Consider the following 25731-nt stretch of genomic DNA (forward strand, 5'->3'; position numbering starts at 1 on the left):
AGCGAAGCGAGCCCCGCGAGGGGACGGTATTCCGTGTCCCCTCGCGGGGCTCGCTACGCTCGCCACGCTTCGGGCTCGGTGGCTCGCTACGCTCGCCACAGGTTTATATCCAACTCCATGCCCACTTGGATAGTAGGGGTATGAAAAGGACCCCTTTTTCCCATTGAATTCCATGTTAAAATGGACTCAGTCCATTTTAACATTGATTCCTATGGAAAAATCGGGTCATCGCATCGCATCGCATCGCATCCGATGGTCGCATGCGATGCGATGCGATGTGCCCGATCCGACCCGATTTTGAAATCGGGCGTCCGGATAACTCACAAGTACCAAAAAAACATTTATATTGCACAATAGCACACAATGTTGGCTTAATGAAATTCAGCAAATATCTTATATATATTCCATGCTACCCTTTTAGTAAACCAATACACTTCCATACAATCTTTCTTGCAAAAAATACAAAATATCTGTTTAAATACTGCATGTATCTGTGTAAACTAAATATTTTTTTCTTTTTTCAACGTAACAAAAAATTGGATAATGCCTCAAATATATGAGTAAACAGAATGGGATTGATACAAACATTAGAATTAGTATTATCAAAAAATACCTGCCTACATTCACAGCTGTAAATTCCGGGCATTGTTGACAATGCCCACTGTGCCCAAACCAAGACTCTACGCTCACAAACTCTGCTTTGATCCGCCCAAGCCACAGACATTTCAAATTAAGCTACACACCATTTGGCCTTTGGGATTTGAGAATGTTCCATAGCAATCAGGAGGGCTGCAGATATGGCAAACATGTAGGATTCTTCATTAAGCTTTCCTAGTCAATTTTATATTTTGCCCTTAAGTTTATTAAATGCTCCTATACAAAGCTTACAAATTTAAAAAGTGTGCTAGAAAGATCCAAACTCGTTTGAGCAATTGACAAAACAAGAGTTTTGTGTTTTATGACCTAACTTTTTTGTTGTTGTTTTTATTGCTTTGACGAAAAATGTTAGCACCATTTTGATGAAAAAAAAATGACTACATATTGTTATGTGCATTCATTTGTAGCACCATGAAGATTCAAGGAATGGTAACATACCTAATGCTGTATGTGAAACCATTTATTTAAAGAATTACGTTACTGAAATTTTACTTATAAAAATAAAATAAAAAATCCATAATACTTTCCTTTTTCATAATAGAATAATGGGATTTTTTTAGCTATTGCCTATTTTTGTTGCTGAAGTGGGATTGTGGGACAATCCCCCGTAACCCTTTGAAGGCCAAGTGAATTTGTCAAAATAGGTGTGAAAACTGCCAAGCAAACTTTTTTATTCATCAAAATGGGCGGGATTCTCCAATAACACCCGCCGCACATAGCCGGCATTCGCATTGTTAATAATTGCATATGCGGTAACATATGCGATTATTAACTCAAATGCGATGTGCAGCGGGTTCCCCCCTCCCTCCCTGCACCCTTACCCGGCTGTAAGGGCTCCGTTTCCTCCTCCCTGCACCCGGAAGCTGTGCAGGGAGGAGGAGGTCACTGGTCTGGGCAGCACAGCAGGAGGCTGCCCGGACACAGGTGAGGGGAGGGCAGCGCAGATGGACGGGGACACGCGGGGCAGCGGGGGACGAGAAGGGAAGCCCATAGGCTTCCATGTGGTTACGCCATATAGAACTGGCATAACCCTCGCAGCGAAACCCCGTCGGTGGGGCATTGCTACATATGAAAACGCAGTAAAAACCCAGAAAACAGGGTTTTTACTGCATTTTTAGTTTGGTGAATCTCGCCCATTGACTTGTAATGTTACCTTATATTGGAAATATAATCTGAGCTATGCTGTCTTTTTTTGGTGGATATTTTGCACATCTCTGTGAGGGTTAGTATATTCTGCTCTCACCCTGAGTACCAAATAAGGAAAAATCCTTTTCAGGGAACAAACACTTTTAGTTACACAGGGGACAGGGTATTGCACATAGCACCAAAAGAAATATTGAGCACCCAATATAACTGCACAGTACATTTTTAAATAAAAAGGTACTATATAGAAAAAACTTAAATAGTATAAACAAATAGGCATACTGTCATTTTACAGTACCTGCATGTTTAAAATACAATATTAAATATTTTTTAAGTACCTAATTGTCATTTTTATACGAGTAGTACCTTGACATGATATAAACATGTGAAAAAGTAAATGAAAAAGTAAATTTACAGGAATTGAATGGCCACGTCCGTGCAGATAATCTATCTCGGCACAACATAAACGTTTTTCTGTCGGTGGCGTTAGCGGGAATTACAACATTGTGCATTTTGGTAACTAATAAAAGGGTTAAAGCAATGTATCCCAATCTCACTATTCCAGGCAAACTAACTGTCCAGGTTTTAAGGCTAGCCATACTTGAGTACAGGTAACTTAATTAGTACCTCAGTCATTTTAAATGAACCATCTGTGCTCAAGCATGGATATCTCCAAAACCTGGACTGAGTACCATGAAAAACTGAGGTTGAAAAACACTGGGTTAAATCCATTTCCTCTAAATTTTATGACGCCATGCTTTTTGGGACATCCATTTGATGAAGGGTTCTCACCAATTTGACCCTCCAATGATGTTGACAATTTTGTCAGTTATTGGATTTTTGGTGAATGAGCCGAACAGCCGGATCATCAGATAGGGGGCCAGATGCACCAAGCTTCAAAAGTGATTGCTTTAATGCAAAGTCCACCGGTAGATGCCACAGGACAAGTGCCATGTTTATCGCCATCATTAATTGTGTTCATGTTTCTTGTATAATGGGTGCTTAGTTGGTGTTTAGTGTTAGTTGCTAGGTAACTGGGAGGAAGTGGTGTCCTATGAACCATGGAACAGCAGCTTCTGTATGCTCTGGTCATTGTAGGTAGGATGGCAGAGGCTATTTAATGACATTTTCCTACAGATGTCCTACAAACTTATACAAACTGAATTTATTTAAAACAAAGGTGATTTTTTTCCCACAGAGAACTTCATTATATTATCTATCTTATTGCCCGCTCACTGTTTCAGAAATTACTCTGTTCTGACAGATAACCTATTACATCATTGTATAATGACAACATGGTCAACTAAATTAATTGATGGGTTATTATATTTAAACTGAGTTACATTCACTGTTGATATGGGCTTAATAAAGCTCAAATATATATGTCTAAGCAGCAGTTTTGTTACGTTGTTTATTTAAATATGATCATAAGACCAGAACGGGTGATAGCATGCACCTTTTTTATGAATGAATTTTCCTGGTAAACATTTACCATAACCCAAGTGGTCATGCTAAACAATGTTTTAAAGCATTCAAATTCCACCATATTAATGTAGGTCACTCACTAAACTTGGAGGTGATTTCCAATATACCTACATCATAATGTACAGATTCCATTCTTCATAGAACAGATGTTGTACAGGTGTTTCCTATTCTCAAAACTGAAGTAATGATGTCACTACTCAGAGATTATAACTGATTAAACTGTTGCTCGCTGACAATATGTTCTACCATATTTATAACACTAAATTGCTCATGTATTATATAAAAATGTACGATAATTCCGGATTCTTAAACTAGAATAATCTGGATCAGCTCACTTAAACCAGTATAAGTAGTTAGATGTTACTCCAGGAAAACATTGATTATCTGTACAAGAGCCCCCATAACTTGGTGGACATGCAGAACATGGGACCCCAACTTTATATGGTGCTTCTCCGATCCAGTTTCCCCTGAAATAAAACAAAAGGAGAATATTAAGTATCACAGTAACGTAGAAAAAAATGTCTGCACATGTCTCATGTGGATATGAAAGGCACAGTGACCAGGGCCGATTTGCCTCTAGGCCCCTGAGGCCTAGGGGTGGCACCTATTACGGCCAGCAGCTGTCAGTCTCAGTCACTGACTCTTTTGTTATTTACTTGATAAGAGGCTCACTGTCTCAGGCTGAGCTGAGCCACTGCCTCCCATTGGATATACTATGCACACAGCTTATTGGCTGCTGCATATAGAATGGATGTGCAGGGGCAGGGACAGCTGAGCCAAGCTGCCGAACGTGATCGCCTGAGCCCAGTTTGTTGTTTCTTCCTCCGAGTCCAGTCCAGACTAATGTATGTGAGTTAGGACTTATTACTTAATAATGAATATGTTAAAATGGGGGGGGGGCAAAATGTTGTGCCTAGGGGCCTGGCCCCTAAATCTGACCCTGACCATTGAAATATTACAGTGTATGTTTAGCACATGGGTCTCTGTGCAATGTGTGTCTTTCAGAGGATATCTGCAATGTGTTTATCTCAGTGTGGTCACTGTGAAATGTGGGTTTCTCTTACGGTTATTTGTGAAATATATGTCTCTCAGTGGAGTCTCTGTAATATGTCTTTCAGAGGGGTCTCTGCAATGTGTTACTGTCAGGGGGGTCTCTGTGCAATATGTGTTTCTCTGTAGGTTCTCTCTGCATTGTGTGTCCCTTAAAGGAGTTGAGGAGTTTCTTTGCAATGTGTGTCTCTCGGAGAAGTCTCTGTGCAATGCTTGTCTCTACGATGGGCCTCTGTGCAATGCTTCTCTCTCAAAGGTTCTCTTTGCAATGTATGTCTCTCAAAAATTCTCTGTGCATGTTTGGGATGGCAGTTGTTGTGGTTCTTTTATTTTGATTTTGGACTGTTCTGCAGCCCCACCTCAGCAACTGTCTCTGGCAAGGAAGTCCAGGAACAGATCATATTGTACCTGTTGGTATGGGTCAGGTTGCAGGGTCTGTAGTATGTGCATTTGCCAGGGGGTTTGCATTTGCACAGATGGGTTTTGTTGGCTAAACAAATGTCAACAAGAATGTTGTTTTTGGGCACTGTGATGTCAACCAGTAAACTTTTAGCCTACATTGTCAAACATATTGGTTTAGCCTATAAAATGGCTGCCTCTGGCAGTACACACACACACACACACACACACTCACTTAGGAGAATAGTTGCAGACTAGGTAGACAGCTCTTCTCCACACAGCTCCCCAAACATTCATGTTGTGACACGTGTGGATTGCACAGCCTACTCTGTTTGTTGTTGCCCAAACCATCTGTGAAGACAGAACACATATACAAATAATCAGTATTTTTATGTCATATAACAAAATCATACTGCTAAAACATTAATATAATATTCTAGAACATATATAACCTGTGTATAATGTGTACACATCGGTCCATAGCATCTCAATGGACATCTGGGATTGCAGTCTTGAGGGTATGGAAATGCATAGTCCTTCACTTCATCGTACCACGGTTTCACCAGTTGCAATATAGATTGGTATCTAAATAAATACGACACAGTTATTGGAGGTGATCTGTACATTATTTGTCAGTGCACTTCTATGTTCATGTTCCAAAGTTTTAAATGAATGAGGTAACATTGGGCCTTATTCTAATTCACTCTTTCTGACAAAATCCTTCTTAGATGGACAAAACCATGTGCACTGCAGGGGGGCAGATGGAAAATGTGCAGAGAGAAATAGATTTGGGTGAGTTATTTTGTTTCTGTGCAGGGTAAATACTGACTGCTTTATTTTTACACTGCAATATAGATCTCACTTTGAAGTAAAACCCCACCCAAATCTAATTCTCTCTGCACAAGTAAAATATGCCCCCCTGTAGTGCACATTGTTTTGTCCATCTAAGAAGGATTTTTTATGAAAGAGTGAACTAGAATAAGGCCCATGGTTGGTGCAGTGGTCAGCAGAGCTGCCTCTCAGCCGTTAATTCATGAGTTCAATTCCTTCCCAATACCCTATTCCCACCTATGCATGAACTCCATATTGGAGCTTCAATTTCCTCTCACACTGAATTGGCTTCTGCCACAAAAACATTAAATAAAAAAACCCTAGTGTGTGTTTGTGTCCATGTGATATAGAAAATATAATGTAACCCATTACAGCTGTGAATTATTGAAATCTTCACTGTACAGTGCTGCACCATGGGCCTGATTCAATAAGGCTTGCTATGCAGCGGTAGTTCACTGCCAAGCGAGCCCATAAACTCTGCCTGTCCAAATGCCCCCCCCCCCCAACGGCAAATCCCCTCTGTACCATGCAAGGGGATGTACATGAACACATTCCCTTGCATGCAGCCAAAGGGTAGAGAAATCATTCAATGGTCACTGGAAACTTTTGACCTGGCTTTTGGTTTCCCCAGCAAAATCTTGTGCTTAATACGCAGCCAAGGGGAAGTGGACACCTAGACCAGCAGTAAGGTATTGGTTGATGCAACCAGCTGTTTGGATGTGACAGTTACTGAGTGAATAGATACATTCTGGGCCTTGAGCTTTTCCACACTATAGTTCAACACTATCCGGAACCTAGGCAAGTCAAGGTACCTTGTTATACCTTCCTCTGCCTGCGTCACTGGTCAGCAGACTGGTGTTCTACAGCTGTCATGGAGCTAGAGTACTATGGTGGTTGGTCATTACCTACTGGAGAGCAGCTGGTTACCCAAATCTATTGCAATAGCTATATGCTTTCCAGTCTAATTTATCTTTATACTTTTTCTACAAAATTCTTTTGCCCTAATTTATCGGTTATCTTGACCAAATATCATCCAACTACAGACCAGTAAGCCTTACTTCAGTAGCAGGAAAAGTAATGGAAAAGCTATTAAAGAAAGATTTGTGGAATATTTTAAATCCACCAAATTACAGTATCCCAAAACAGCATGGATTTATTGGGGGGAGATGATGCCAAACAAATCTGACTGAAAATTGACTTTTTCACTCCATGACTAAAATAACAGTCTTTCGTAAGGCATTTGACACCGTCCCACATCACAGCCTGCTAAGTAAACTCAAAAGCATACAGAAGGATTAGATTATAAACAGCTGAATGGCTAAGAATCTGTTACAGTATAAATAACCAACAGTTGTAGTAAATGGAGTGCATTCTATTCTATGGAGAGAAATTTTACTTTAATATCTTTGTTAGCGACATTGCAAATAGTATTAAAGTGAAAATATCCCTTTTTGCAGATTACACAATGATATGTAACAGGGTAGACACACTAGGAGATGTAAAACAAATTTGAGGTTCTACAGTGCATCCAGAAAATATTCACAGCGTTCACTTTTTGCACATTTTGTTATGTTACAGCCTTCTTCCAAAACAGAATAAGTTATTTTTCCCCCTGAAAATTCGACACACAATACCCCATAATGACAATGTGAAAAAAGTTTTTCACATTAAGATTAGTGGTAGTGTGGAATAGCCTCCAAACAGAGGTGGTAAGACAGTAGAGCAGGCATTCCCAACCACGGTCCTCAAGGCAAACCAACAGTGCAGGTTATAGTGATATCTAGGCTTGAGCACAGGCGACTTAATTAGTACCTGAGTGATTCTGATTAAACCATCTGTGCTGAAGCCTGGATATCACAAAAACCTGCACTGTTGGTGTGCCTTGAGGACCGTGGTGGAGAATGCCTGAAGTAGAGCATATGAATATCCTCACAAGGATCAAACAGAGGTGAGGTTACCCAACAGATAAAAAAGGGGCAGTTAGAAAGGACTAAGTAGTTCTTATTTGCCATCTAGGTTTTAAGATGCAACCACAGCATGATTCAATTACTGTAATACCTTTGGAAAATATTTATAAGAAGGGAATTAGATCGTATAATATTGTACAGATATTTGTACGATTTCAATGAATTGTTCAAAAGAAAAAATGGTGCATGTGAGTACACTGACATTAAATGGAGCAACATACTGTGACAATATACTGTACAATATTGTACATACCCACATATAGCAAATAGTAAACCTCCCAATTATCTGAAACTGGGTGCAAGTTAATTTTACCGCCAGCTTCTAACATGAGCACTTCAATCTGTTCACATCTCTGCAATACAGAGTGATGGAGCTTTGGACAGACTCTGACACCCTAAGCAGCGTTAGGCAAACAATTTATCACTTCACCAGCCTAAATAAATTTGCCCCATGGTGAGCTAGTACATAATTATTCGTTTACTACAGTATTTACCTTCCTGTTCTCACGGACAGGTTTTGACCGAGGAATCTCATTAAATAAGGTGGTCCATGGTCCCAAATACAGGTGGCAGCCCAGGCTTCTGCAGACTTGGCCAAGTTGTCATCCCAGACCTGCAGGTAATGTAAACCATATTAAAAATAAATAACTGCATAGTTGAACTTGCATGTTGCATACAGTATGTGTATATGTGTATATATATATATATATATATATATATATATATATATATATATATATATATGTGTGTGTGTGTGTGTGTGTATTTATAGCGAATACATTACACCCAGGAGAATTTTTATTATCGTTTACTAGATTCTATCAGAATTATAATCATAAAACAAAATGACAATATGTCCGATACATAACATGGTCAGTCTTCTAGCCAAGCACCAGCCGGCACACTCTACTTAGCTGCTCCAGACCATTGTCCTGCAGAGCATCCTCAGTGTGCCAGTTACAGCAGAGAGCAGAGCACTTCCCAGCGGGCAATTATCCCACCAATCTGCCAACTAGACTTTTTCATAAGTTTTTTTTCTCTCTTAAGAGCTACAGTATATTATTGTGCAGGTAATCAGGTATCCCCTGCTCCCTTGGTTAAAGTCCTTCATACTGTATCTGGTATTCACATGCCAAGGGCGTAAGTTCATACTGGGAGTCTGAAGGCAAAATAGTTTCTGGCGCCTGACACCCCTCCACATTCACTGCCAACAGCCAAAACCCAGAATCTCTCAAACAGATACACCTCCTAATACACATTTCATACCAGTGCCCACCCAGACATACTCTCCTCCTGCTGCATTTACTTCCAATACTCCAGGAGGCGGATGACCCAGACATACACTGTCCTCCACCTGCTTTCCCTTTAAACATTCCAGCAGCACCCACATGCAATCTCCTCCCCCAACACCCCAGCACACAAACACTACCTATTACTTAGCAGGGTCTTCAAGTATTGCCATTTCCTGATCTCATAGCAAAGCAGAGGAAGCATGTTTGTGGGTAGGGGGTGGGGACAACAAAGAGGGGATGGGTCCATGTGCTCCAACCTGTTTCCTTTCCCTTTTATGTAAATTGGTGTAGCTAGCATGTCCCTAGGCTGGGAAAACACTCCATGATGCGAGCCCTGTGAGAGGGAGGACCGCGGCACATGCTTATACATACATGGGGCACGTAAACCAGAACTTGGAACAATGGAGGAAGACAAGTGCCTCCTTCAGGGCTGGAGCCTGGAGGTGACCGCCTTCCGTTGTCTCCTGTATTTACAACACTGTTATTTGCAACGGGGCATCCGGATGATACTGTAGGTTGACAATGTCTATGTCGACAGTCAGTAGGTCAACAACATATGGTCAATATGGGCAAAAGGTCACCCTGGCAATGGTTTATGTGGGAAAGCTATATTAATACCCTATCTATAGAGCAGAGACAACAAATACATACAAATATGAAAGATACATCCTGGTATTTACTACGTACCATAGCAGAAGATCATCCTATAGCTATAGAATGATTGCCTATTGCTGGACTGGAGCTGGGCAATTGGGGGGAGAGATGGAGGGAGAGAGAACGCGTTCTTAGTTCTTAACTTTTCTTTATTTCAAAAAATATGTTTGTATTTCTATACATATTTTATGTTTGGATAAATGAATGTAAATGTGCACCATTATACCTTATATATATGTTGTATGATCATACAATTAAGACAAAATAATTGACCATCACTTGTTTCCCCTGAAAAAGTGTAACTGTTTATTGTTAAATGACATTTGTTATATATATTATAATCTTCTTGCTTGAAAACCAATGGTTGTACATGTACAATTCCTGTTTAAAAGTGCTTAATAAAAATAATGAAAAATACAAAAAGGTCAAAATCAGTTTTTGTGAATTTTTGTTAAACTTTTTCAAAGTTAAGCATCTATGTGGACTTCGATTGGGAATATATTATCAAATCTACAAATGGACCTTTTCATGTACCATGTTGACATTTTTGTGTATGTTGAGCTTGTGCTTGTTGACTATTAGGGGTGGACGTAGAAACTTTAGACCTATTCATTGTCAACCATACAGTATATATCAAAGCCCTGCATGTGAATTATAAATATTTGCTACAAATGACCGGATATACAGTATTGTAGAAATTGTACAGTCGAAGCGAGTAGATGTCAATGTACGGGGTCATTACAAGGGTGGGCTACACTTACATTTATAGTCTGTACTCAAAAATGCTACCATTGCATGTTTGACATTAAAGAATGGTTTGTAAAAAGTTTAGACGGATAAATAAATAAGCTAAGAACAAACCACAATCATCCCTAGAGTGACTTGAGAGGTGTCCAAGATATTAAGCATTTGGAGACTGTAGGCTTGCACCCAAGTGCTTATTATAGTGATACTGAGTATTGAGCCTTGTTGCCAAGAGAGTCCAAAAGCAACTTGCTGTGTGCCAGCATATCTATTCTTTTTGTAGACATGTTCAGGTTGCTTTTGTTTTCTACGTACATAAGATTAAACTTGCAGATGTACTTTTAATACACCCGTAACTGCATTGCAGACATATTTGGATTTTGCTGTATCTCCCCTCTATGATAGACTTTGTAGAACGCTACAATTACTTATAACCTCAAAATAGCAAGAATTTTCCTGCACCAAAATCTGAAATCCATCCAAACACTTTGGACTTAGGACAATTTAGTCTTATAATACTTCTTAACTATGGAAAAGGCTAAAGAAGGCCACACATACTTTTTCTATTATACCTCGTATTCACAGACATCGTTTTCTTGCTTAGCAGACTTCCCAAGATTTTAAAACCTATTTTTTTACACCCCCAGAAAATGTTTTTTTTTTTAGGAGATAGCATGCAAATAATTTTTTCTTTAAATAAGTGCTTTATTTATTTTCTTCCTATATGTTTATGCCTTAATTTTATACACTTGATGGCAGTTTGTGAAGTCACATGATACAGGATGAACATTGTGGTGTCAAACAGCCGTTCCATCAAACAGATCTATGATCTGCCCAATAAGAGTGGCACTAGAGAGGAATAGGCTAGATCTTTGGGTACAAGGCAGCTGGATAATAGACCCTTAGGGGTCCCCTGATTAAAACTCAATAACTAGTCTGTGATCTGTTTCATCGCACTGGCATCATTTTCTTTGCAAATCCCTTCAGAGGGGTTGGTGCTGAGCAAAACATACCGTCTGATTGCAGAGCATGCCTCGAGTGTTTTTGTACATATCGGAGATGAATACATGCATTTAGGGGTAAGCAGATTCATACACATTTTAATCACAATGGCAAAAGAGGTGTAATTAGGTGGCAGTAGGGAATTCTCATAAACATTAACATGTCTGTGTGGCAGTGTGCCCAGATAATAATGACTAGTAGCACACATACACCCATTGGATAGTCTCATTGGAAGAATTTATAAATATAACATTTTATCCGTGTAGGTTCTTAGGGGATGCAGACAAAATCCCAGCAGCTTGGATTCCAACAGTAAAAAGGCCAACTGATCCAACTGATCCCGAAGGTAACTACTGGGTTTGAGTTTAGGCACTAGGGGGAGGGTTAGGCTGTGGTGGTAGGATGGTTATGGTTAGGCTGCAGGAGCGGGAGTTAGGGTAGGCCACAGGAGGAGTGGGTTAGAGTTAGCATTAGGGGTCGGGAAAAATACTTATGGGGATGTGTTGGAATTCTGGTTGCCGGGATCCTGTTGTCAAATTTCTGACTGCCATGATCTCCACTGCCAGGATTTTGTTCACAACTTGTTTCTTCGGGGTAAAATATGCCGATTCACTCCCAACTCTGAGCCAGGCCCAGAATTTTTAGCTCTTCATTCTCAGCTATCTATTTCTACTCATCATGTGTCTCATTTTGCATAGCCCATCAGCGATAAATCTCATTTACCACCTTACATTAAATTGCAACATGTGCACTCATCCACATCAACCAATCAAACTCTATCATTGTCTAACTTGTACTTGACAAATAAAAACTTCTTGGTAATTAGTTGCTCTGGTTTGCTACAAACGTTGTATATAAATGCAATAAGTAGTGAAGGAGCCCTCCAGCCAGATCTGAACAAGCCTGTCATGAGGTTCCTGCTCACTTAAGAACAGCAGAAGGGTACAGTATGCATTCATAGAAAGCTGTTGGGAATATTATTATCATTATACCTCATCATTCATAATCTACTGGCTGACTTGTACCATTAGTGTCAAAATAGGTATCCTGCTCTTCTTACAGTAACACGATACATGATTTAGTGTGAAAGTAACTGGCAGACCAGTCCAGGAGCTGTTCAGCTGCCGAAGCTACTGGTAGCCAGCCACCACAGCCAGCCCATAATAACATCATTCAACACAGCTAAGGTCACCGATGGTTACATCAAGCCAGTTTGGAATGTCTAAAATACAATGTGCTTATCCCCTTTCCAATAAATATGTAGTAAGGGAACTGCCCATTAAAATCAGCAGACATTAATACGGGTAATAAGCTTTATTAACAATTGAATTAATTAGTTTTTGTTTTCTTTTAAAATAGATTTACTTTTTGTTTGTTGGTGTGGGCTCTATAGTAGGTCTCTGGCTCTTTATTTTGGTCATCACCTGTATAAAACGGATTCAATTCTAGCTCCTGCTGGTCTTAGAACACAAGATAATAACATTCTCTATTTATGGGTTCTCTGCGGAGGAAACGTCTATCAATGTACTTTTATGTATTAAATGCTAAACAAATTGTATGTTTACAATAGACCTGGCCGATTACAGCTACTAGGGGCCCGATTCAGACCTACTCACTAGGCTCCGTATATATTTGATGTCTAGCGAGCAGGTAAACGCTGCCACTGCGAACATACCACCCCCTGCTGAGCGAATCTCTGCAACACAATGGGAGTGGATGTGTACGCTTACACATTCGCTCGGCTGCAGCCGCACCGAGGAGAAATAATTTGATTGGTCACTCACCCTCGAATTATGTTTTCCATCCAGTATGAAAAATATGTCTACCCTTAATTTTCAGATGGACAGTTTCTGACAAATTGGGGGCACCATTGGTCTCAACATTGAAACTTGCACTAGCCATATGACAGGTGTAGATTTCTTGTCTGAGTATGGCCTCCTGTATGGACAATGACGTGCGTGTGTATGCACAAACTCCTATCATCGACACTCCCATAACACGCACATAAGACGGACCATCTCAGCGCTTCTCTTAGGCCACCGCCCAGGGACCCCCAGCACATTGCAGCTACATTTCTAATACGGTGTATCTCCATTTGCTGCTGCGCTGTTGTGCACAGTGTAACACATGCATTTTATGTGTCTTTAGGGATTGTCATGGACGCACATGTGGTTCTGAATAAGGCTCAGCGGTTTTGTGAGCCCAAGCACTCTAAGCCTTCTAGAATGATAAGAACAACACTAATTACATGCAGGAAATGTAACAGAAATTACTGTGCACTCTCACAGACATGTGCTTGTCTATTGGTCCATAGTAAAGGAACAGATGATCATTCTTGACATTCTACTCCGCAATGCAGAATTCCTACATGTCCAGTGGGATAAGGATTATGTAATGTCTTTGCTTTGATAGACCCGATTAACATGGACAGATTTGAGCCTTGTTACAAGTCATTAATCTGTTAGAATTGGTTCAACCACTGAACCCTGGAGTATGCGATTAATGGCCCTCATTCAGATGTGGATTAAGTGGTTATTGCTGCTGCTTACAGCAATAGCACAAAACAAACAGTAATGCTGCTGCAGAAGACCTGTGCAGTACTGATCCGAACTGCAGTTTAAGGCATGGGCAAAGCCGAATTTCCCATTAGGCACGTGAGGCACCGGCCTAGGGGCGGCACATGTTTGGGGGCGGCACTTGGATGCCTGTGATAGTACTGTCAGCCCAAAATGTACCAATAACTGCAAAATATCCACTGTACTGTACTATATTCCATCTTAAATAGAGTGTAAATGGATAGGACATGCAGATACTGCCCCTATAAGCTGTCCTACTTAGTAAACATTATTGTTGTGCCTAGGGGCGCCCTCCTCCCTAAATCCGCCCCTGGGCATGGGGCCTTATTCTAGTTCACTCTTTCTGACAAAATCCTTCTTAGATGGACAAAACCATGTGCACTGCAGGTGGGGCAGATGTAATTTGTGCAGAGAGAATTAGATTTGGGTGGGGTTTTACTTCAAAGTGAGATATATGTTGCAGTACAAAAATAAAGCAGTCAGTATTTACCCTGCACAGAAACAAAATAACTCACCCAAATCTAATTCTCTCTGCACATGTTACATCTGCCTCCCTGCAGTGTTCATGGTTTTGTCCATCTAAGAAGGATTTTGTCAGAAAGAGTGAACTAGAATAAGGCCCATAGTGGGGAAAATTTACTAAGATGGGAGTTCTATTTCACATGGGATGTTGCTACGGGCAACCAATCAGAATCTACTTATTTATTTAGCACCTTCTAGAAGATAATACATAGTATATGATTGGTTGCCCATAGCAACATCCCATGTGAAATAGAACTCGCATTTTAGTAAATTTCCCCCAGTATAAGGTATTCTCCAATACATCAGCCGGCTGCACGTTCCATGGTGTTGTACAAGATAGCCACCTGCCCCCAAACAGCATCAGACTGTGAATCCGTGACAGCAGGGGCAGATTTAGGGGTCAGGCCGCCCCTAGGCACAACTCTTTTGGCCGCCCCCATCCCCCTTATTATTATTGAGGGGGGCTGGGGGAGAGATGGGGGTAGATAGAGGGAAAGAGAGGAGACAAGAGAAGAGAGAAAGAGTTAGAGAGAGGTAGGGCAGGTGGAGAGATGAAAGAGACAGGTATGTGAGGAGTGAAAAATAGAGAAGAGGACTTGGGGGAGATAGAGGAGGAAGAAGAGAGCACAGGGGTTTGGAACAACGTTTTCCTCTTAATATCCCATCCCACCTATCCCCCCACAGTACACAGTAGTATTGGTCGCACTACTTTGTACCTGAAAGCCATGGCAGCACAGGGTCGCTGGGGTCACTCAGGGTCGCCGGGTCTTTCTTCGCAAGCTCAGTTTCTCCCTCTCACCAGCGCTGGTGTGGGAGCATGGAACGGCGCGTGCGATGCTGGAGGGAGGAGCGCAGGACTGAAGTGACAGCGCTGGAGTCTAATAGGACCACGGCTCGCTGGCTCTGGTAGCTCCCTCTCACCAGCGCTGGCGGAGCATGGACATGGATCGTGACTTCTGCTGCGGTGCTGGAGGCAGGGGGAGTGCGGGGAGGTGCTGCTGGCGGGAGTACACTGGGACCGCACTGCAGGGTGAGCATGGGACTGGGGCAGTGCTGGAGGGGGGGGGGGGGGACGGACTCAATATACTGCCTCTGTCTGTGTCTGCGCCTGCGGTGCTGAAGAGGGGAGCGCGGGACTGCCCGCAGTAATATATTGAAAAAAACTTGAACAGGTGCCGGGGAGAGATTGTCAGCTGCCGCCCATAATAGGTGCCGCCCCTAGGCCCGTGCCTCACGGGCCTAATGACAAATCCATCCCTGCATTTGCCATCACAGATCCCTACTGCACATGCCCAGTACAGAACAAAGTGCAGAAAACCGCAACTGTGCAGCATATGCCCTAGATCCTTCGGGATCTGAATCACGGTTAATCTTGCTAAGATGCGGCTCATTTTTTACTTTACTAGGAAAGCTTGGCACTCTTAAGTACTAATAGTGATAGGTGGCAAATGTACAATCACAGTGGATCCAATGTGTAGTTGTGTATAATCAATAATTATAACAATGGTAAACCATCAAGTATTAGCGCACCTTACTCACCGTAGCGCTAATACTCAATACACTACCTACACATTGGATCCATTTTCTATTTTTCTATGTACTGCGAGTACGCTGACTCACCAGACCACGGGGATACTGAAAACTTTCCAAAATGACGAATCTGAGATATATTTACCTTCCACAGAAGCAGTGTGAGTTGGGATACACCCTCCTTCTCCATGTTCTAAATAGACCCCTTTTGCTACTATTTTTTTATTGGGTGAGTGAGGCATGCTACAAACGGCAGTCAAACCTCCCCCAAGGAGAGGGTCAGTCAGGCAAGTTTGCATCTACTCCAAAGTTTGAGAACCATTGTATTATTCCTTAGTCTTTGTCGGCCTTTATAGTGTCTCCCGTGTGTATGTAGAAGGGCCTTATTTTGGTTCACTCTTTCTGACAAAATCCTTCTTAGATGGACAAAACCATGTGCACTGCAGGGGGGCAGATGTAAAATGTGCAGAGAGAATTAGATTTGGGTGAGCTATTTTGTTTCTGTGAAGGGAAAATACTGGCTGCTTTATTTTTACACTGCAATATAGATCTCACTTTGAAGTAAAACCCCACCCAAATCTAATTATATCTGCACAAGTTACATCTGCCCCACCTGCAGTGCACATGGTTTTGCCCATCTAAGAAGGATTTTGTCAGAAAGAGTGAACTAAAATAAGGCCCTTGGTGACATAACATGCTCAAGAGAACTGGTGCTTTCAACAGAGACCTGCGTAAATACAATCTAATACCAATGATGTATTTATCCATTAGGTAATTTAAGTGAGGAAATGATTTTCTGAGACTAAAACATATCAAGCAAACTGCCAGCATTAGCTTTGATATAACGTGGGAGTGTGTGTGTGGGGGGGGGGGGGGGGGGGGGGTAGTTGCCCAATCAGTTTCTACCTATCATTTTAGAGAATGTACTTGGTAAATACCTCAATGCTGATTGGAAAGCACCAATTCTCTTGAGCATGTTATGTCATGTGCCCTGTGGTGAAACGCCTTTCTTATCAATTAGCTAGGTTCAACACAGGTGATAGCAATCATACATTGCCAGGGAAGTCCATGCGTAGAGCATTCTGTGCCTCCTTGAGAGGGTCATGTTGGGAGGTATGCGCTATGCAAAGCCGTCCACCCCCCGCTGACAGTGCCGGGCAGGGGAAAAGCCGCTCAGTGTGTATGCACTGAGCAGCTTTTCCCCCAGTGATGACAATGGTCATCTCTGTCCATACACGCTGTGCATAATGGCCCAGTGTGTATGGACCTTAAGCCTTTCTGCCCCATTTCTGCCTACAATACTCCTTGCACCCATAATAGCTGTGCCAGTGGCACTAATACGGTGTGTTTTAGGGATTGGCATTCTGCAACTTTATTAAGCAGCTATCCAGAAACTGGAGTAATACTGAATTTATCCAGTACAAATTATCCGCCACTGCAACTCGAAGCGGGATGGATGCTTCATTAATATGAGACCAATAGATCTTAAAAATGAATAGGCCGCATAAGTTGTATTGGGAGCTACAGTATTCTGACCTGATCCCTGCGTTCACTCTGCAATTAGATAGCCGCTGCCCAGTCTGAGTGAAATCCCGCCCCGTAACAGTCTCAGCGGCTGCAATAGGACCGTTCGGATTGGGGCCGGAGCCTCCCCTCAAAATGCTTTGGCATATCTTTGTTTTCATACAAAGAAAAAAGGGGAGAACTAGTAATCGCACAGGAAAATAAATCAGATCGACAGGTGAACCCTCAATAAATATGGTGTTATAAATTAACGTTTTGACTGAGGGTGTGCTACCACGGGACATCAATTTGTTATAATAGATATTAGGGACAGGAAGATATGCCACTTTGTGGTGCACCTATAAGGAATTTTATTAAAATGTAACCTTTATTGTAATTGGTTAAAAATAGTGAAATAAAAGACACAAAACATGAAAACACACATAAACGTTTTTTTTTTTTAAAAAAAAGGATATAAATTATCCTTGCAACGTGGGACCCCACACTCCTTGTATATGATTTTTACTGTAATCGGATTTTATGATCAGTCTAGTAATTATATCAAACAGGTGGTTTGAATACGCGGCGGTATAGTAAACTAATATGACTTTGGATAAGCCAACCCTGTTCCCTTCCTCATAGACAGGTGTACCTTAGGGGTACCAGTACAACCCTGATAAGCGAACAGTGGAAATAACTCACTGATGATAGAATAAGTGGTGCATCAGCAGCGTGAATGTACAATTAAATAGCAAATGCTAAATGTCCTTAAGGTAATCAGTTCACTGCTACAAATGGCGTGTGCACCCGAGATTGTTGTGCCTGGACGGCAGGTCCTGACGAAGCTCATTAGTGAAGCATATGCCGACCGTACACTTCGTGGGCTACCCCCACTCCCCAACCCCCATTGAAATGTACTGATTTTGATCTGTTTCGCTTAAACTTTGAAATTGTCGAGCGGTTCGTAGAACTTACAGCCCGTTGGCTGTGGTGTGCACTCTGATATCCGTGAGCGCATTACCGCTACCTCCCCGTCCTGTAATTTGTGAGACGGTGTGTCACTAAAGAGCGTGCCGTACTCCGGGATACCCAGGGTTGAGCGGTACTATCGGAACGCATCTGTAGCGTGTTAGTATCCTGCACCGAGAGCTGCTGCCGTCCAGGCACAGCAATCTCGGGTGCACACGCCATTTGTAGCAGTGAACTGATTACCTTAAGGACATTTAGCATTTGCTATTTAATTGTACATTCACGCTGCTGATGCGCCACTTATTCTATCATCAGTGAGTTATTTCCACTGTTCGCTTATCAGGGTTGTACTGGTACCCCTAAGGTACACCTGTCTATGAGGAAGGGAACAGGGTTGGCTTATCCAAAGCCATATTAGTTCACTATACCGCCGCGTATTCAAACCACCTGTTTGATATAATTACTAGACTGATCATAAAATCCGATTACAGTAAAAATCATATACAAGGAGTGTGGGGTCCCACGTTGCAAGGATAATTTATATCCTTTTTTAAAAAAAACGTTTATGTGTGTTTTCATGTTTTGTGTCTTTTATTTCGCTATTTTTAACCAATTACAATAAAGGTTACATTTTAATAAAATTCCTTATAGGTGCACCACAAAGTGGCATATCTTCCTGTCGTTAATGTGTATCTTTGTTTTCCTTGACTCTCTCAGACAAAGTCTATTTACAAACCACAAATGCAGGCTTTCTGTCAATTAACTTGCTTATGGCCGGATTTTATTGCACGACTGCCTGGCGCATGCGTGCTACGATATGTACGCATGTGCAGCCCAGCCAGTAAATTCACAGCTGTGCGATCAGCTCTGATTAACCACCCGTTGATGAGTACTTTTTCTTGGCCTGGAAAAATCATTATCCAGACAACATTAATGAGTTATTCCCATGAATAATTATTATATGATATCAATTAAATATAATTAAACTAATTATAGGCTAACTATACAACACTTATGTTATCTTATCTGCTGTCCTTTACAATCAGGTCCCATTCATTATCCATAGTCGGGGTAAGTTCAATAATTACAACAAATATCTGACCAATGGAATGCAGGAAGCATCAAAGGCCTATCCAGCAAAGCGAAGGAAGTAGCAATTAATTAAGTACCATCTGCATTGTCTGGTGCTTGCTGGTGGTCTGCAGTTCCAGTAACCTGTTGGCCAGCTGTTGTCAGTCACTAGAGCCACTACTTATACTGCAAACATTGTAAAGATGTCAGAGGGAGCTGTAGGCATCTGGAGACAGGTAAGAATGTAAAGCATCTAAGTGCAGCGAATTTCATTCTGTGGGCTACAAACAGCTCTTCATGTCAGCCAGGAAACGAGTCATGTTTGGAAAGTTTGGTTTCTTTTCCAAGAAAAACAATAAGTCATAGTAAATAGGGCTGTCCTAAACTGGCCAACTTACTGTATAGGTAATACAAGCCAATAGGAGTACAGTAAGTCACTGAAGTATAGTAAGTCTTTATGTACATAGGTATCAGAGCAGCGACATTGGTGGAATTATGTTGTAATACAGTTTTTTTCAAAGCAAAATGTTTGTCTTTTCAGCGAATACTGAAGGTGCGTACGCACGGTAGAGATATATTGCTCAGTCTCTCTTTTTCATCAGCTACCAGAGATGGTCGCTGATGAAAAGAAACCTCTGCCGGGGGGAGCCACAGAGGTAATCAGCTGGTCGCAGGGGCAAGCTCCTGCGACCAGTGATTATAACAGGGCTGAAAACGGGAGCGTGCACCCGGCGATTTATCGCCTCAGCACACTTCCATCACTGGCAATATGGTCGCCAGCGACCATATTCCCAGCTATTTCAGCCCCTATCGCCCCCGTGTGTACACGGCTTAAGTAACGATGTGTGTATATATGAATGGATGCATGAACGGGAAGCGGTTGAAAGGTCTACACTGTCTAGGTAGACTTTCAATATGTCGACACCGACAAAAAAGTTGACATGCAATAGGTTGGCATTGACAAAAGATCGACACAAGTAAAATATCGACATGCCTTTTTCACTACTTCCTTTTTCTCATTTCAATCCACACCGATATGAATAGCACATAGATGGATAAATTGTAGAAGCAATAGACACATTACATGTGCAATGAGCAGGCCTCCTGACAACGCTAAAGCAGTGTGGATATGACGGTATGGATGAATGTCTTGGAGCACCTTGAGGTGGCCGTACACTCATGTGACAACTCCCATTGGAGAAGTCACTCGCAATCCCACAGGGGGCAGAATCTCATGCGATATGTAGCGTGGGCGGTCCTTTTGCATATGATATATCTCATGCGATCCCAGCCAGGCCTGCCCGGTTCGGATGCAATGTGACAGATCACTTCTGCAGCTGCTGCGACTCGGATGCTCCGGTGCGCTCAGGACCACGCATCCCACCTCATTACAAATACAAGCAATTTGAACGCTTTTTATGCGATTTATCACCGCAATCACATAAAAAAGTGTCAAAATTGCATCCAAATCGCTCAGCGTATGGTCAGATTAAGATTATGTTTACATTTCCATAACCTACAGTATTTCCCATTATTAATGCAGTTCATTATAAATTGTAATTCCAATGTGTTATTTCCATAGCATCTATATATATATATATATATATATATATATATATATATATATATATATATATACCCTTCTACTTCGTCCATGTCGGTTTGTATCTACCCAGTTTGTTTAATCACTGTTGTTTCCAATTGTAAAGCACAACAAAATATGCTGCACTATACAGTGGTGTAACTACTGTAAGGCAGCCCCAGCTGCCGCTTGGGGGAGCAAGCGGCAGCGGGGTCTGTGTGGGTGCTGGCAACCGCTCGACGCACTGGCATGCTGCTGCCATCCGCTGCCCACAGGCTGAGCACCGGAGGCGAGTCAGCCGAAGTGCGGCCATGGCAGAGACGACAAATCCCTCCACTGATTCAATTGACTGTACACAGAGCCGGCTATTGGCTACTGTGTACAGGATGGGCGGGCGGATGGGCGTGCTAGGGCGGCCTGGGATGCGTTGGAGCCAAGGGAAGCAGCTGGGTCTGCTAATCTCTCTTTCTCTATCTTGCTTCAGTTCTCCATTCACATGCTGGGGCGCCACAAACTTTTTGGCAGGAGGGGAGCAAAATTCATAGTTACACCACTGGCACTATATATAACTGTAAATAAATAAATAAATATATATATATATCCCAATGTGAACGGCTTTCCATAGCAGCATGCTATGGAAAACTGTTCAGTCTGCTAGTAATACCAGCAGATGAACGGCAATGGTGCGGGAGTGCGCATCAGCACTTATCGCCTGCCCATACACACTGGGTGGCTTTTGAGCTGAAAGCAGCTCAAATGGTGAAACTGAGCTGCTTTTGGCTAAGAATCCCGCAGTGTGTATGGGCCTTCACAGCAGTTCTTAGTAATTGGATAAAAATTATTTCTGTTATACTGCTAATAGTTCTTTTAGTGTGGTTCTGTCTTTTATTATTGTTTTACGCCCCTTTGGAATGCTGGAAGGGAATCTGAGTAGCGGTACTCTGTCTAGTCTCTTTGTACAGTATATCTTCAATATGTTGTTCTGTTCTAGGGGCTTAAGGGGCACACCTGCACAGATATCACAGCACTGTGTGCAATGATTGTGGCAATAAGCTAGTACTTAAATACCTATTTGCAAAAATGAATCCAACTGGAGCACATACTGTAACTGTATCTCATCTGTAACATCAACACATAGTTGCCTTTTGGTATCTATTTTGACTGGAATTGAGCGGACTGGATATATCGTTTCCAGACATGCCACGCCATTATGCCAGAGATCTGAACATTGGAGTCTGAGCCCTCAAGAGATCAGTGTCTACAGCAGTGGTGTAAAACTCATGGCACTCCAGCTGTTGTGGAACTACACGTCCCAGCATGCCTTGCCAGAGTTTTGGCAATCCATTCTAAAAAAAAAAATTCTGTGGCAGGGCATGCTGGGACGTGTAGTTCCATAACAGCTGGAGAGCCATGAGTTTGACACCACTGGTCTACAGCAATGTGATGTGCCTCCAAAGCAGGTACTGCACACACACACCTCCTTCTTTCTTAAAATGTCCCTAACTACACATCACTTGTGTGGTAATGGAATGAAGCCAAGGCAGGGGTAGCCCACTCCAGTCCTCGAGAGCTACCAACAGTTCACGTTTTCCAGCTCACCTCGCAGGTGCACAGGTGCACTCATTACTGACTAACACATTTTAAAAGATCCATAGGTGGAGCTAATTACTTCACTTGTAATTCTGGAAAACGTTAACTGTTGGTAGCTCTCGAGGACTGGAGTGGGCTACCCCTGCCTTGGCTTCATTCCATTACCACACAAGTGACGTGTAGTTAGGGACATTTTAAGAAAGAAGGAGGTGTGTGTGTGCAGTACCTGCTTTGGAGGCACATCACATTGCTGTAGACCAGTGGTGTCAAACTCATGGCTCTCCAGCTGTTATGGAACTACACGTCCCAGCATGCCCTGCCACAGAATTTTTTTTTTTAGAATAGATTGCCAAAACTCTGGCAAGGCATGCTGGGACGTGTAATTCCACAACAGCTAGAGTGCCGTGAGTCTTAAGGTATCCATAAAAGTACCCAAGAATATGAGTGGTACTTTTACAAGGGCTAACCCTGTATATCATTATACTGATGGATGGATTTGATGCCTATTATCATTATTATTTTAATTGACCCCGTACATTTTACAGCAGTGTATAATTGTATGTAACCTCACTCATACACAGACTAGTAAAACAATACAATGGACCCTTCTCCATGCAGGTAACAATATACCAGAGTATTGGCAGGTAACAATATACCAGAGTATTGGCAGGTAACAATATACAGGAGTATTGGGAGGTAACAATATACCAGAGTATTGGCAGGTAACAATATACCGGAGTATTGGCAGGTAACAATATACCAGAGTATTGGCAGGCAAATGAATGTAACATAACACTGGCCATTATCTGAACAGCAAAGGGATCTCTGGATTGTTGTAGGGTCACCTGTGAGTTATGGAACCCATTTAGGGGGCTATATACTAAGCCAGATAAAGAGGAGAGACATAAAGTACCAGCCAATCAACTCCTAGCTGTCATTTTTCAAACACGGGAGCTGATTGACTGTAAGTTATCTCCATCCGTATTATCTAATATCCGGATGGCTCACAGACAATGTCTCTAGGTCTACAGTCAAAAAGTAGACACCAAAAGATCGACATGCACTATGCCGACATTGACAAAAGGTCAACACTCGCAATGTCGACGCAAGGAAATGTCAACACGAGATTTTCATTTTGCTTTAACGCTTCATGCTTTACCATCTGCGTGGACTCTGATTGGAAAGGACATAGTGGCACGAAGCATGGAGAGTGAAGCAAGCCATGCAAGGTCCACGTGCTCAGAGGTCCACGTGCACCACCACATTGACACCAAAAAAATGTTGTCCATTTGTCAATCTTGACCTTTTAGCAGTGTTAACCTAATGCATTTCGACAGTTTGAGGTCGACCCAAGCATTCTCTATGAGATGAGTCACACCTACGTTATATCTATCCAAGGCTTCATTTGCATCCACCCTGTTTGGGATAACAGAATATCGGTACACTGGGGTAAATGTATGATGCTTGGAGAAGTGGTCTATCCCCATAGAGAACGCTATGTGCAAGGTGATAATGCTCCAGCCAATCAGCTCCTAACTGTCAATTTACCTATTGAAGCTGATAGGCTGGTGCCTTGTCACCTTGCACATTCTTTATAGGGATAGATACAGTACCACTTCTCCAAGATTCATGCATTTACCCCACTGATAGTTAGCCCCAGCCTTACAAGGTACCGTACAGTACCGCTCCTCTACAGTACTCCTCTTCAGTTTTCCGAAGAACCATTTTCCTGCATTATCATATTGTAGGTGTATAATATTACATAGTTCAGCATGGGGATATGTAATGTATACATATCACTCTACTAAAAGGATATCTCCTATATAGCTTTCATTTTCCCATAGCCATCTACTGTACTATACAGTGTTTTTCCAAACTCAGTCCTCGGGACCCCAAACAGTTCACATTTTCCCTTAGTGACCTGGAAAATGTGAACTGTTTGGGGTCCTGAGGATCGAGATTGAAAACCACGGTATTCATAAATACATTTTAAAAAAATTAAGAAAATTACAAATTGACGCCTGCATGCATTATAACAAAGTGGCACAGACCCCCATTCATACATAATAATTAATTGCCCTAACACAAGAGATAGAGCAGCGCTGTTCAAAATCTTTGCAAATGAATGGACCGTGCATTCTGGAATCAGCCACTCACCATGTACTCCATATTGGCAGCAGGTGGAAAGACTTTGCTTCTGACTTGATTATGGTATTCGAGAATAGCGATCATATCATTTTGGGATATGTAGCGCTTCCTTCTGGCCTTGGGGATATTTGCAGAGTCCAACTGCACGCTGAGATCTGGCTGTATGGTGGTGAAATTGCTGGCTGCTGATGATAAGTCTGTGGAATTAGGTAACACTAAACCACATGTTTCGCAAAATAGAGAAAAGATGAAGGCTGCAGCCACAACACCGAGTTCTAGCATGTTGGAAGTCTATGCGGAGTCTGTGCAGGAACCTGGAAACAATAAATAAATAAATAAAAAGGAAACAATTTTTAGCTTGTTCTACAGAAAAATCCCATACTTATTCCTGCTTGGACCAACAGAGACGGTAACACAATGCTTGTAAATATGAATAAACTATTAATAATTTATGTTTACTTGCCTGTTATTATATATGCATAAAGCTGACATTTTCTTGGGATGCAAGATTTTAAAGAAATCTTCACTAACCTTTCAGTATTGGTTCTCAAAAGAAATACTGATCATACTCATAGAATATATTATATATTCTTACCTCTCAAAGTCTTGCAACAGTCAAATGTCTATGCTGCTTGTGAGTGTGTAGCCTTGTAAGGGAAGATGTATTGTGTCATGAATTCAGCGAATGCAAATCTCTGCTAGCTAGGAACTTCTGGCTGCAGGATATTCGGAGTGATAACAGCTTTTTATATGTTACAGCCTGAACTCTCATGCCAGACCCCTGTTGCAGGCGAAGCTTAGAGAGGAGGAGTTTGCAGTGCAGTACAGTGATTGGGTGGCATTATATCATAGGGGTGGTAAAACAATGGCACTTCCAAATCCTAGAACAAATTAGGGAAAATGCAAATTACCTGGCCATGTTTAATTCTCCTTTTGTGGTCCTCTCTAGTGTTGGAATACAATTCCGCAATCTGACTTTCATTTGGACACGGGGGTTCCCTGCAATTGCAAATTTA

At 41.9% G+C, this 25731-nt stretch overlaps 1 protein-coding gene across 1 annotated transcript; it reads right to left on the reverse strand.

Moving 5' to 3' along the window:
- Positions 1 to 202: 202 nt before the first annotated feature.
- On the reverse strand, positions 203 to 25447 carry PI15 (peptidase inhibitor 15). The gene is made up of 6 exons (XM_083187308.1): positions 25311 to 25447; positions 24725 to 25029; positions 8027 to 8145; positions 5187 to 5319; positions 4970 to 5085; positions 203 to 3752 (listed from the first exon to the last, which is right to left on the reverse strand). The coding sequence occupies exons 2-6, from the start codon at positions 24995 to 24997 to the stop codon at positions 3617 to 3619; spliced, it is 777 nt and encodes a 258-aa protein (XP_083043434.1). The 5' UTR covers positions 24998 to 25029; positions 25311 to 25447; the 3' UTR covers positions 203 to 3616.
- Positions 25448 to 25731: the final 284 nt, after the last annotated feature.

The sequence above is a fragment of the Crinia signifera genome, chromosome 5, assembly GCF_055691185.1.
Source record: "Crinia signifera chromosome 5, ASM5569118v1, whole genome shotgun sequence".
NCBI lineage: Eukaryota > Metazoa > Chordata > Amphibia > Anura > Myobatrachidae > Crinia > Crinia signifera.

Excerpts from the sequence above, each read along its gene's own strand:
- PI15 (XM_083187308.1), bottom strand. The coding sequence starts at position 24,997 with ATGCTAGAACTCGGTGTTGTGGCTGCAGCCTTCATCTTTTCTCTATTT. Across the intron at positions 8,146-24,724 it reads CTGCCAATATGGAGTACATG|GTCTGGGATGACAACTTGGC; the intron begins GTGAGTGGCTGA and ends CATTACCTGCAG. Across the intron at positions 5,086-5,186 it reads TGTGTACACATTATACACAG|ATGGTTTGGGCAACAACAAA; the intron begins GTTATATATGTT and ends CTGTCTTCACAG.